A 15,451-nucleotide genomic window follows, 5' to 3' on the forward strand; every position below is an offset into this window, starting at 1 on the left:
ATTAAAAATTACATTTTAAAATATTAAAAAAAAATAATAAAACAAAAAAAATTAAAAGTATTATTAAATAATAAAATATTTTTTTATATTTGACAATAAAAAAAAAAAATTTACCAGATGTTATATTTTTTTATAATTTTAAAATGAAAAATAATTCGGTGAAAAAAAAAAAAAAAAAAAAAAAAAAAAAAAAATTGAAATATATATCCTTCTACACTTTACATCATTTTTAAAAAGAAAATATTAAATTTATAGACAATTATTCTTTTTATGATATAAGAATATATAGGTGAATACCTGAAACCGTGTAATTACAACGTTTAATACATGAGTAGAACAAATATAAAAATATTATATATATATATATATATATATATATTTATAGTAATAATATCCTTTGTTTTTTATTTTCAAATTTTTTTTTTTTTTTTAAATCATAAGAAATAGAAAACGTTAAAGGAATAACATATTGACACATTTTAAATTATACTAAATATTGTTGAAAAAAAAAAAAAAATGCACACGCATATATATATATATATATATATATATATATATATATATATATATTATCAAATATGTAACATCAAAAAAATAAACAAAAAATACATTTTTATAAAATCTTATATATATATATATATATATATATTAATTGAAATACAAATTAAAGAATAAATATTTTAATGCTCTTGTATTTATTTTTATATAACTTTCATTATTACACAAATTTAAGATATGAGAATAATATATTCTCATATTTAATTTATTCATTCCTTGGTTTATTTTTTGTCTCCTTTTTATTTTTTCTTTTATTTTTTCTTTTTCTTTTGTATTTATTTTACTTTTCCTTTTTGCTTGTTTGTTCTTAATAATAGAAAGTAAATGGCTAGTATTTTTTATACTATATATATTATCAAGAGTATCAAATATGTTTTTTGAAATAAAATTTTTATCAAGGTCTCTAAAGTATATTAAAAAGTCATCTATATTTTCTATTACCATATCATCTAAATATAAATCGTTTTCCACATTTTGTATACTTTCATCTTTATTATATTCTTTTCTTTCATTTATATATATATATTTTTTTTTTTTATAAAATAAATCCTTATTATTTTCACCCACATTTTTTATATCCTCCAATTGTATGAATGATAAAAAGGCATCATAACCATATAACCATGGGTCGTAAAAATAAAATAATTTTTTTTTTTTCTTGTTAATATTATAATTTATATATAACGTAAATAAGGTTTCCAAGTTTTCAAATATATTTGTTATTCTATTCACAAGGGGAATTATAATTTTAAAAAATATATTATAAAAATTGATATTTCTTTTTATATATGATTCAAATAATTTCTCCATTATTTCTATTTTATCATTAACTTTTATATACCTTATCGCATTCGTTAAATTATTAATAGACATATAATCATTTTTATTAATCTCAAAACAATACAGAAATAATTCTTCTAAACTCTTTATTTTTAATAAACATATATTCTTACTACTATTTTGTATAATATTATCAACTATATATTTCATATTTCTATCTAATTCTTTTTCAATACTATTATTTATAAAGAACGTACCTGTCTTTTCTTCTATACATTTTATTTCCTCTTCATTTGTTAATAAAGTTTCATATTCTACATTCTTTTCTTTACTTAAATCTTCTACTTTTTCTATAGGATCTCTATTTGAAATTTTCACAGAAAAATTACTTATATCTTCTTCCTCAATACTTAAATTTAAATTTTCATCTTCATGATCTGTACATACCTTTTGTGCATTTACCTGACTTGTACATATTTTTTGTACATTTACCTGACCTGTACATATATTCTGGTCATTGTCTTGACGTGTACAAAATTTTTCTATTCCATTATAATTTCCCATATTTTTAGCATTATAATAAATATTATTTTGAACATTTTTATTATTTTGTTCAACTCCCTTTTTTGTATCATGAGTATAATTTTTCTTTTCAATATTATTGTGATGATGATGGTTATTCTTCTTCAAATCATGCATTTCAAAATTAGTAAAAAAGGAACCTTTTTTATCATCCTTTATATATTTGAAAATCATTTTATTAATATTTTTAAGAAAATAGGTTAAAAGGTGTTCATAAATATTAATTTTGTTCTTAAATGGAGGAACCGAAAGTGGCAAGAAAAATAGTAGCAAATGAAAACAGGAGTTATTAATTTTGTATATATTTTTTTTAATTGATTTAAAGCTTTTACTTTTTTTAATAATTTTAATAATTTTTTTCTTTTTCTTTTCATCAATACATGTTTTATTTAACTGTTCATATATGTTATAAAGATATAAATAAGTACATTTTAGCACTTGAACTATTTTTTTCTTATTTACATATTTAATTAAAGATTTTAATAATTTATTAGGGTTTATTTGTTTTATATCGAATGATAACTTTTCCCATAATTGTGTTAATAAATTTATAAAAATAAGAAAGTAAAGTGAATAACTTATATTTTTATAAAAGATATCTAATGTAAGTACCTTCTCATGTTTTTGATAAAAATCGTTAATGAAATTATGTGAATTGCTAATATTATTAATTAAAATATTCTTTTTCGTAATACATTTATTCATATTATCTATATATATATTAAAAAAGAAAAAGTCTTTGATATTCATATGAAAAATATCTTCAATGAAAAAATGTATATAATCATTATAATCGTACATTTCATTAAAACCACTTTTCATAATATTTTTTTCTTTTCTTAAAAATATTTGGAAATCTTTAATGTTCATATAATGAAAGTTATATTTTTTATTTTCTTCAAAAATAGGAAAGATATCTAAATAATTTTTTCTCATTAAAATATTGTAAATATCATCATAACATTTTAAGTCATATTCATTAGAAGTAACATATGCAATAGACAAATTAAATGGTTCCTTTTGCTTTTCATTTTTCATTTTTCTTTTTTTATTTTCTATTTCGAAATAATTTAACATGTTATAATTATTTTCTTTTTTGTTTTTGCTTATATGGGTGTACACATTTTGAATATTGTCTGTTGTAAAGTCCACACATTGTACATGTTCCATCTGTTCATCCATTTGATCATTCGTTTTATCATCTACTAGATTATTAGTTCGATCATCATTTTGATAATCCACTGGATTATTAATTCGATCATCATTTTGATCATCCACTGGATTATTAATTCGATCATCATTTTGGTCATCCACTGGATTATTAATTCGATCATCATTTTGATCATCCACTGGATTATTAATTTGATCATCATTTTGGTCATCCATCTTTTTATTTTTATTGTACATATTTACAGTATCCTTTTTAGTATCCATAATATCACTTGTTATAATATTATTATTTATTATTGTATTACTATTCATTTGTATATTTTCAATCTGTTCATTTTCAAGATCTTTAAAATGATCACTAATATTGCCCTTTTCTATATCATCCTCTTTAATTTCATTCATAATATCTTTAGAAAAATCTACATAATTATTTTCATCATTAATATTATTTCCTATGATATCTTTACTAATATTTTCTATTTCTTCAATTATTTCAAAAAAAGAATTATTTTCATTATCATTTATTATTTGTGGCTGTTTTTTTTTCTCAATAAAATAGTCCATACAATGTATTCCAATATCATCATCATTTTTATGTATCATATTATTATTATATTGACCGGTCATAAATATATTATTCCTATTATCATATATGACATTTATTTTTTCTTGGGGCATTATATTGTTTTCTGAATATAAGTTTGCACAATCAGATGAAATGTTATTTTGTATATCATATGGTACATCTATTTTTTCATCATAAAAATTTTCATTTTTTTCAAATATAGAATACTCTTTCATATCATAAGACAAATTTGTTTTTTCCTCCACCTCTTCCACATTATTACTTTTTGAAATAATATAAGAACTGTTTTTATTCATATCCAATGAAAAGGTATCATCATCATGATCATGATCATTTTTAATTTTATTTTTATGTATAAGAACACCTTCATCACTTCCTTCATAATTTTCTTTTAATGAATATATATCATCACTTAATTCTATTAATTGATCATTTTTTATTTTCTCCTCTTTTTCATTACGTAAACTGTTTTCATATATACTTCGAGAGAATTTTTCGCAATAAATTTCATGGTCATTATTATAATCATTGAAAAAAAAAAAATCTTTCCTATATATATTTTGGTCAACATTCTCAATATTCTCATAAAATAATTCATCACAATTTTCATAAAATTGATCATTTACTCTATCGTTTTTTTGAATAGGCAATTGAACATTGTCACAAGAAATTCCAACATTATCATTAATTATGGAAATGTTGTGTTTGTCCATTTGTAAATTGTCACTAAAAGTATGCACATTTTGATTAGCCATTTCTATATGTTGACTAGCCATTTCTACATTTTGATTAGCCATTTCTACATTTTGATTAGCCATTTCTACATTTTGATTAGCCATTTCTACAATTTGACTAGCCATTTCTACATTTTGACTAGCCATTTCTACATTTTGACTAGCCATTTCCACATTATGACTATCCATATTTACATTTTTAGTATCCATATTTACATTTTTAGTATCCATTTCCACATTAAAAATATACTCCCTTTTTGTATAATTTTTATCTTTACAAATATCTTCCCACTCTTTTAAATTATAATGAAGAATATCTGAATTTATTTGGTTTGATTTCTTTTGTGTTAATATTATATCTTTTTCTTTTTCATAAGAAATGGATGCATTGTCTTGAAACCTTTCAATCTTTAAATTTGGATGATGTTGATATGTGTATGTATTATTATGGCATATATTTTGGTCATTCATTTCAAAATTGAGTAAATCATACATTTCATTTTGAGTTGTAAGTTTATGAGGAATATGTTTATCAGTATATAAATTAATAATATCAGAATGGTTTGTAGAATTAATATTTTCATTTGTGTGTATGGAATGATTTTCATTATTGATTATATTTTTTATTTCATTGCAATTGTTTGTAAAAAATATATCTTCATTTATTAAATTAATATTATTATAAGAAACTGTATGAATATTATTATCATTTATTTTATTATAATTATTACTGTTATGAAGATCATGATGATGAATAACATTTTGTTGCATTATATTTTTTTCATTTTGTAACATATTGAATGAAAAAATATCATGATTTATTTGTTCTACTTGTTCATTTTTTTTTTCTAAAGATGAGAATGTTGAATATGTATAGTTTTCACTTGTTGTGTTATTATTTACAGAATGGTTATATTTATTAATATGTTTATTTTTTTCGTTATAATTAAAATCAAGGTTTAATAAAATATCGAAGGAATTATTTAAATTATCATTGGTACTTACATTGTCAACATTATTAATATGACAAATGTTATAAACATCATTTGTGTTATTGGAACTTTTTATATTATTAGTTTCATTTGACCAGTTTATTAAATTTTCATTTGTTCCATTAATAAAAGATGATTCTTTTTGTTTTTTATGGGTATGGGTTTGAAGAGAAATATCTTCTGCATTATTTATTTTGCCATCACCATCATTATTATTATTACTATTACTATTATTATTATTATTATTACTATTATTTTTTTTTTTGTTGTCGTCTATGTTTTGAATATCTAGAAGATTATGAAAATTTTCTTGTTCTTTAATTTTATTTTGTATATTTGTTTTTTCAAGGTTAAATAAGTTGTCCTTTATATTACAGTGTGTTGTGTAATTTTTTTTTTTTTTTTTGTTTTTTTCTATTTCTTCATTTTGTAAATGTATATTAAAAATATTATAATCCTCATTATTTTTATTATCATGTAAATATGTATGATGATTATATAAAGTATGCACTGAATAATTTTCTTTCATATTAACATTTTGCATATTATTATATTTTATTATATTATCTGTATGATAAAAATCATAGTTTTCAATATAACTTTGATCATAATTATATTTTGTTTTGCTACAAATTTTTGTTTGTTTTATATTGGAAGATTCTTTTATATGTGAATTAACTTGATATTCATTTAATATAATATTATCATTTTCTTGTGTATTTTCTTTTTCAACATATGAAAAAATATTATACAAGGTTTTAATATTCTTAATATTTACTTTATTATTTCTTCCTAAATTATTAAAATGGTTGTTTTGGTTTGTGTATTTTTTTTTATTCATTCTTTTTTCTCTTTCTTCATTGAGATTGTTTCTGAATGTGTTCATTTTTTTTTTTTTAAATTACATTAAAATATATGATATATTATATATATATATATATATATGTGATATAATAACTTCATGACATGACCATATTTATATATAGATAAATGAAAAAGAAAAAAAATAAATATACACCTACAAATGTGTTGTAAAAGACAATTATATAATATATATATATGTATATTTATATATTTATATATTTATATATTTATATTTTTTTATTTTATAATCTAATATATATACATATGACATTATATACTTGTCTTGAACATATAAAGGTTCAAATTGTAGTTTTTCAAAAAATTAAAAAATTATTTTTATAATAATTGAACAATATCATTAAAAAAAAAAAAAAAAATATAAATAGTATTATATAGGGTATTTCATAAAGGAAATTATTATATATATTATATATATTATATATATTTTATTTTATTTTTTTTTTTTTTTCTCATGAATTTTACATATATATATATAAATATATATTTTTTTATTCCTCATGGATAATTATATATATATTATATATACATATATATTATGTTTTATTTTATTTTATTTTTCTTGTTCTTTTAATATATATATATGTGAAACAATTAAAATATGACCATCACCTTTTACATATTTTTGATGGAAAAAACAAATGACACATTTATATTAAAATATATATATTATATATATATATATATTTATGATATATAGTAAATATAATTATATTATACTATGAAGAATAAAAGTATATAATTATTTAAAAGAACCATATATTGTATCAAACTTTTTTCCTTCATATTTTTGAAGAATGATTATTTAATGAATATTTATGTGCCTACGGGCAAAAAAAATAAAATAAATTAATAAATAAATAAAAATAATATATATATATATATAATATATATATAATATATATATAATATATATATATTCATCCTTATGGAATATTATTTTGCCCAATTATTTTAAATCATGATCTTATGGTGCTCATCCTTATTTTCATTTTTCTCATGAGATTCTTTTATGGATAGCTAAAAAATTTCAGCTACAATATTTTTTTTTTTAAAGACCTATAAAAATTTTAAAAAATGATTGTCTTGAAAAATATTTTTTTAAATATGATATATATTTATAAAAGATATTTATTCTTTCCATTTTTTTTTTTAAATTAATTCTATAATATAATATATAAAATTATAGTTAACTTTTGTTATATAATGATTAGTAAATTTATAAGCACACATTGTTATATATATATAATATATATATATATATATTTTTTTTCTCATGTTTAAATAATAATACTTTCATATTCTTATACAAATCTTTAAATTCATATTTGTGGTGTATAAATATTAATGTGTGAGTTTAAAAAAAAAAAAAATTGTCTTTAATATATTACAACATTTTATCATCATATTCTAACTATTGGCTTATTTCCATATTGTAAATATTTAATTTATATTTTATTTCATTATATTGTTTATCTGTGTCATTATTATGGTAATTGTTTTAAGATATTCCTACAAGAATATATGATATGAATATATAACATCATTGTTTGTAATTATACTACAATTTTTATTCATATTATTTTTACAAACTTTATCATCTTAAAATATACACTTTTTTTTTTTTTTTTTTTTTTTTAAATATCATCAATATATTAATAAAAAAATATATATCAATCTTTTTGCAGTTTATAATATTTAAACTAAGGAATTTTATTCAGAATGTTCTGTTGAAAGGATATAAGATTAACAAAAATAATAATAAAAAATAAAATATAATGGTATATCTATTATATATATATATATATATATTACAATATAATATTTACATACACATTATATGTATAACTCTGTAATTCTTTCTTATTATATTATTTAGTTCATATTTATTATAGAACAAATATATATGTCTTACATGAGCATTATATTAATATATTAATGATATTTAAAAAAAAAAAATGAAAAAGAACTTTTATATTTTTAATATTATTTAAATGGTATTTTTTTTTTTTTTAATTTTTTTATATTTCATTTGATTTTATTTTTTATGTTAATTTTTTTTTTTTTTTTTTTGTGAATATAAAATAAAACATTACATGTATATTTTTGTGTTGTAAAAGATTTAAAAGAAAAAAAAAAAAAATACATATATATTAGAAATATATAAATATATATATTTTTTATTATACATGATTATATTGGGATATGTTGGAAATTTTAACTCTTAAAAAAAAAAATAAAAAAATAAAAAATATATATATTATATATATATATATATATTTATTTATATTTATTTATATTTATTTATATTTACATTTCTGTTATGTGTGATGATAAAGGTAAATGAAAGATTGAAAAGACTTGATCAAAAAAGATTTGTGAATATATATTATTGTGCACAATATATTTGATTGAATTTCTGATGATATCTCTTTCTTCATTATAATTAATAAAAAAAACATTAGTTCTTAAATTTAGATATGAAAGAAAGTTAGATATATTTGGATATTTCATTTTTAATCCTTTGGTTATATTAACACTTAATTCTCTATATTTGCATATATCATCATATGCTTCAATTTTTATATTTTTATATTTATTAATATCATCATGAAGAATATAAGTTTTAAAACCTTCATCTATACATAGACAAACAATAAAATCGTTACAATATTCTTCACTCTCTACATCTTTATTATTACTATTATTATTGTATATGTTACGATTATTTTTTTCTGAATATTTATTATTTATATCATCAGGGGAATTTAATATAGAACCGTTATGATCTTTTTCTTCTTCTTTCTGATTGTTTGTTTTATTATTTTCTTCGACTGTGTCATTATTTTCTTCCGTTGTTTTGTTATTTTCTTCCGTTGTTTTGTTATTTTCTTCCGTTGTTTTATTATTTTCTTTCTTTGTTTGATCCTTTTCATTTGATAGCTCCGATTTTGTTTTTTCAATCAAACTGGAAGGTATTTTTTTTAGATTGTCTTTTAATAAGAATAGGAAATACTCTAATATTAAATAAATATATTTTTTCGATATTAAAGGTTTTAAAGAATTTTTATTATATTCACAATTAATATTTGGGCAATTTTTATCGTCTTTTAAGAATATACGTCTTGTTTTGAGTGTGCATCCTTGACATATATATAACTGTTTATAGAATGTATTACATAAGTGATGAATAAATGAGAATATATAATTTCGTATTTGTTCTATAGATAAATATGTAAGACATTTATTACATTTAAAATATTTAATAAATATATTTGGTTTTACATTATGCAAACAATTTGAACATATTAAGAATCCTTTTAAATGAATATCTTTAAATCTTTCTTCTGATTCATTTAATAATGATAATACATTTGTTTCTAAATAATTTTCTTCAATTTGTTTATCTGTTTTTATTTCTTTAACATCGTGAATATTAAAACATGATGATAATTTTTCAGCACTAGTACCTTCAATATATTGACATAATCTATTAATAGGAGAAAGAATCTGATTCCTTATATAATATTCTTTGTCGATTTTTAAATTATATTTTTTTATTTCATTTACACTAAAGCAACATTGAGAATTATTTAATTTCTCACTTGGCTTTTTATAAAACCTAGAAGCATCTTCACTTACACATACACAATATTGAATTTCTTTATTTATACAAATATTATATCCATCTTTTATCATTCTTTCAGCAACAAGTACGTGTCCTAATGAATTCTTATCTTGATATTCATTTACGTTTTTAGTTAGCTTCTTAGTGATAATATAATAGTCCAAATCGAATCTATAAAAAGAAAAAAAAAAAAAAAAAATATACATATGGAATAATATATATATGGAATAATATATATATGGAATAATATATATATTAAATATTATATATATGAAATATTATATATATATGAAATATTATACATATATGAAATATTATACATATGAAATATTATACATATATGAAATATTTTATATATATGAAATATTATACATATGAAATATTTTATATATATATTTTTTTTTATTTTTATTTTTATGTGCTGACTCATCGTTTTGTATCCTCTGGTTTACTGTTCTTAAATACTCATGTATTTGCTCAGATAAATCATTTGCATAAAGAACTGGCATATTTTTTGAATCGATGTCTCTATTTGTAAATATAATTCTTAATACTTCATTACCAATTAGTTTAGATATCTTACTAAAATCTCTTTTAATAAAATTGATTCCTTTCATTTCATATTCATATTTTTCTAAATTATTATCTATTACTTTAGCGCATGCATATTTTTTTTTTTTCAATAATAATAATTTACTAAAAATACATTCTAGATCTAATTCTAATTTTTTATAATTTTTATTTATACTATTTTTTATAAGATGTGCTAATTTATATGATTCTTTATAATTATTAATATTGTTAGCTTTAATGCCAGTATCTATCATAATAGAATCTGTATCACCATATATAACCTTTAGATTAAATTCTTTTTCGACCTTAAATTTTGTATGCTGTAATAAATTTCTACCTTTGGATGTTATATAAGAAGCTATATGTTTTGCATAAAATCTATTATTTGTATTTCCTAAACAACCATAAATACTATTACTAATTAGTTTTATTGATAATGATTGAATTAATAATAATTCTTTCTTTTCTTTATTCTTTTCATTTGCAATTAATTTTTTAATAGCTGCTCTCTTTTCTACTAACGATTTTAAAATACAAGGTAAAATACCTTGTTTGCTTTTATCGAATTCGTCTATTTCGACATTGTTTTCTAGTTGGTTCTCATCTTCTAATTTGTTATAATTGTTATCATTATAGTAACTCTCATCGGCACGAAAAATTTTGTCATCATCACGATAAAGTTTGTCATCATCACGATAAATTTTGTCATCATCACGAAAATTTTTATAATCATCATTATCGTTGTTGCCATTCATTTTTGTGTTCTCTTTAGTGTTTTCTATGGCTAGTTCGCTATTTTTTAATTTGATGGTACTAAAACATACATTATATTCTATAATAATGGATGGATATAAACTATTAAAATCTAAATACAACACAAATGTATCATAGTAACCACATAAAGGATCTAATACTAACCCACCTAGATATTTGGCAGTGTTTTTATTTTTCATTTGATTGTTTTCAATTTTTTTAGCTTTCTTTTTTATTATAGGTGTTATAAACTTTTTTTTATTATATTCATGTAATAAAAAGAATTCAACCCGTTCACTTGTATAACATAATAAACTTCTCATCCATATATAACCACTTAATTTTGTCAAGTCTCTTGTTTTTTCGATTATTTGTAATATATTACATACATTAACTGTTTCATTAATACAGAATATTTGGCTGTTTATATATGTATTTAAATGGTTTTCAATAATGGATTGAGCATCATATAAATGTATATTGCTACAATTTATTAGGTTAATATTATTTACTAGAAAATCTTTGAAGATATTTATGTGTGTATTACTTTTATGACTGTTCGTTGAAGCAACATCAGTAGGAATATCTTGATTACTTGTAGTTTTGTTTGAAGCATGTATATCATCTTCATTTTTGACACAGTTCACTTGATTTGTATGATTAACTTGGCTACTTTGTGTGGATTGACTGGTGACACTTTCTTGACTGACAACACTTTGTTGACGTGTATAATCTGTTTTGTTCATATTATTTGTTTTGTTCATATTTGTTGTTTTGTTCATATTTGTTGTTTTATTAATATTTGTTGTTTTATTTGTTGGTTGTTTGGATTTGTCTTGGAATTTATTTTTGACATGATCTATAATTTCATCTAAACAATAAGTTGTTAATTTAATAGAATCTTTACATAAAAGATATATATCAACAATTAATCTTCCTTTTATATTTTGTATGATATTATACATTGATCCAGTGCTGTTGGTTCCATTAAATTTATTAACTTTCATTTTTTCATTTTTTTTCATTTTTTTTTTTCTACTTAATATATAAGAATTTAAATTATGAATATTACATCTATGTATTAAAAATTCTAGATCAAAATTAAGTATATTATAACCTATATATATATCTATATCTAGATCTTTAATTTTTTCTAAAAATGTATGTAATAATTCTTTTTCATTATCAAATAATTTACATAAGCTTTTATTATAATTTATTGTTCCTTTCTTTAAACATTTTTTAGAAATACCACAGAAATTTATATATTTCAATTTATCTATTTGGACTAAACTACATATACTAAAAACCTCATGTATATTTTCTTCATTTAATAAAGAAACAACTTTTATATATAATTTATTTAAATTAATATCTGTGAGTTGTTGATAAGTTTGTTCTATTTTTTTTGGTCCATCATCAGATATTATAACTCTTCCAAGGCTACTATTACTACCACTATTATTATTATTATTGTATATATTTGTGTTGTTGCTGTTGTTGTATATATTTGTGTTGTTGATGTTGTTGTATATATTTGTGTTGTTTTGGTCGTCTATATTTTTATTTATATCAACTTTCTTCTCATGAATCTTATCACACAATAATATACTTTTTTTATCTTCAACTATACAATCAAAATAACAATAGGTTAAATTACTTAAATCATTTTTTTTTAAATTTTTTATTTTTAACCAACAAGGTAATTTTAAATTCTTCTTTATAATAAAATTTTCTACAATATCTTCATTACAACAATAGAATGATAAATATGAACTACCCTTTTGAAACTTCTCATGTATAGGATCATTATTATAAGAATATAAAACTTTTATATATAATTCTTCATCATATGAAGATAAATTTAAATTTTTTCTTTTAACTATTTTATATTTTGCCATTTTTATATTATGATATTCTCTTATTATTTTGAATTCTTCTAAAAATTCAGACATAATATGAATTTTAAATTTATCATGATTATATTTTATTTCTTCTCCATTTTCATAATATACTTTATTTTTATTTAATAAGAAATAATAATATCGATCTAAATTTTCTATAAATATACTTATACTTTTATATTTTTTAAACTTAGTTAAAGTTTTACCAAATAATATTATACTATTTCTATGTTTACATATATCAAATATATATACATTTACAAATGAATTATTATTTTCTTCATATCTTATTAATTGCTCATATTTATTTTTTAACATTTCAGAGTCTATATCATTTTCTAATATATCTTCATCATCATTATTATTTATATCATTTTCTTTTAATTTCTTTTCTTCTTTTTTTAACGTCTCATTTTCTATTTTAATAAATAGTGGTGATATGTTCATTTCATTTAAGATATAATCATTATAAAAATCATCCACATGGTTATTACTAATATTGCTATTATTATTGTTTATTTTATTATTGTTTATATTATTATTGTTTATATTATTATTGTTTATGTTATTATTGTTTATGTTATTATTGTTTATGTTATTATTTTGGAGGGCTTTTTCTTTTTCTTTTTCTTTTTCTTTTTCTTCTCTCATTTTTTCTTCATCTTGTTTAATTTCATTTTCTTTTTTAACTTCTGATTCATTTTTCATGAGATGTATTTTTTTTTTTATTTCGATTACCTCGTCATCATTATCACCACTTACTATATTTCGTTCTTCTTCTTTTTTAACATAGATTTCTTTTTTTTTAAGAAGCGATCCTACATCTCTATGTATATCATTTGGTTGATGTGTATCTATATCTTCTTTTTCATTCTTTACTTTAATATGCTTAGAATAATCTATATCTTTATTAACAAAAGACATATCATTATAATTATTATAATTATTATTATAATTATTAATATTATTCATATTATTATTTTCGATTATTTGTTTATTATATTCATTTGCATATTTCATATCATATATATTATATTCATAATCTTTACTTCTAATATAACAACTTGATTTGTTCATATTTTTATTCATACTATTTTCATAGGATTCTCTAGTTTTCCTTTTTCGTGTCCTGAATTCGCCATCACTATCACTTGAAGTATTCTGATCCATTAGTTCTTCAATATTTTTTGTTTTGTGAATTTCTTCTTTGCTTAATTTATTTCCTGATAAAGTTTTTCTAAGTTTCTTTTCTCGTATGAAATCATCTAGCGTTTGATTTCTCTTGACCTTGGGTTCTTTATCAACATCTAAATTGTTAATGGAAAGGAAAAAAAAAATAAAAAATAAAAAATAAAAAATAAAAAATAAATAAATATATACATATATACACACACACATATATATATATATATATTTATATATATCATATGTGATGTGTATATGCTGATATATTTTAATTTTTTCTTACTTTTTTTTTTCAATAAAGTAAAATTAATATTTTCCACAATAACATCATCACTTGAATCAAAATCTTTATCACCTATCAAAAGTATAATATAATATGATGAATATATATATATAAATATATATAAATATATATATGTATTTATATATATATATATATATACATATACATATATATATTAAATGGTGCTACAATATATTTGATTAACATACCTCCAACTATAAAATTTTGTAAGGACCTTTTATTTTTCATATACCCCTCCTCATCTACTACTTCATATATTTCGTCATTTTTATTTTTAACCTAATAAATAAAAAAGCATATATATATATATATAAATACATATATATATATATATTTATATATTATATTTATTACCTCATAAAAATCTGTTGCTTTGCATTCCTTTGATCTCTGTTTCTTAAGTTTATCAAATACACTACTCATTTTTCATATCTATAAATAATCTAATCAATATTTTTATAGTTACACATAAGTAATCATATTAATGTAAATATGTATACAGTGTGTAAAAAATATGTATATATATATATATATATATATATATATTTGAACAATAATTTAAAGTGTTAAAAAAAAAAAAAAAAGAAAAAGAAAATGTAACTCTTTTAAACAATATTTTTAAAGAGAAAAAAAAAAAAAAAAAAAAAAAAAAAAAATTATTGTATGAGAAAGGTCATTTATTTAAAGGGTGAATTTTTTTTTTATTTTTTCTCATATATAAATATAAATAAATAAATAAATATATAAATATATATATATATATATATATATATATATACTTATTTATTTTGATTATATTTAAAAAGGTATGTATTATAAT

General features: G+C 18.9%; 2 protein-coding genes across 2 annotated transcripts; both read right to left on the reverse strand.

Moving 5' to 3' along the window:
* Positions 1–648: 648 nt before the first annotated feature.
* On the reverse strand, positions 649–6,288 carry PGSY75_0411800 (hypothetical protein; the record flags this gene model as incomplete). The annotated part of the gene is made up of 1 exon (XM_018784181.1): positions 649–6,288. One exon carries the CDS (start codon positions 6,286–6,288, stop codon positions 649–651), a length of 5,640 nt encoding a protein of 1,879 aa, XP_018643343.1.
* Positions 6,289–8,594: 2,306 nt separating this feature from the next.
* PGSY75_0411900 (DNA polymerase alpha) lies at positions 8,595–15,054 on the reverse strand (the record flags this gene model as incomplete). The annotated part of the gene is made up of 5 exons (XM_018784182.1): positions 8,595–10,083; positions 10,339–14,449; positions 14,611–14,682; positions 14,820–14,910; positions 14,986–15,054. The coding sequence occupies 5 exons, from the start codon at positions 15,052–15,054 to the stop codon at positions 8,595–8,597; spliced, it is 5,832 nt and encodes a 1,943-aa protein (XP_018643344.1).
* Positions 15,055–15,451: the final 397 nt, after the last annotated feature.

The sequence above is a fragment of the Plasmodium gaboni genome, chromosome 4 (genome assembly GCF_001602025.1).
Source record: "Plasmodium gaboni strain SY75 chromosome 4, whole genome shotgun sequence".
NCBI lineage: Eukaryota > Apicomplexa > Aconoidasida > Haemosporida > Plasmodiidae > Plasmodium > Plasmodium gaboni.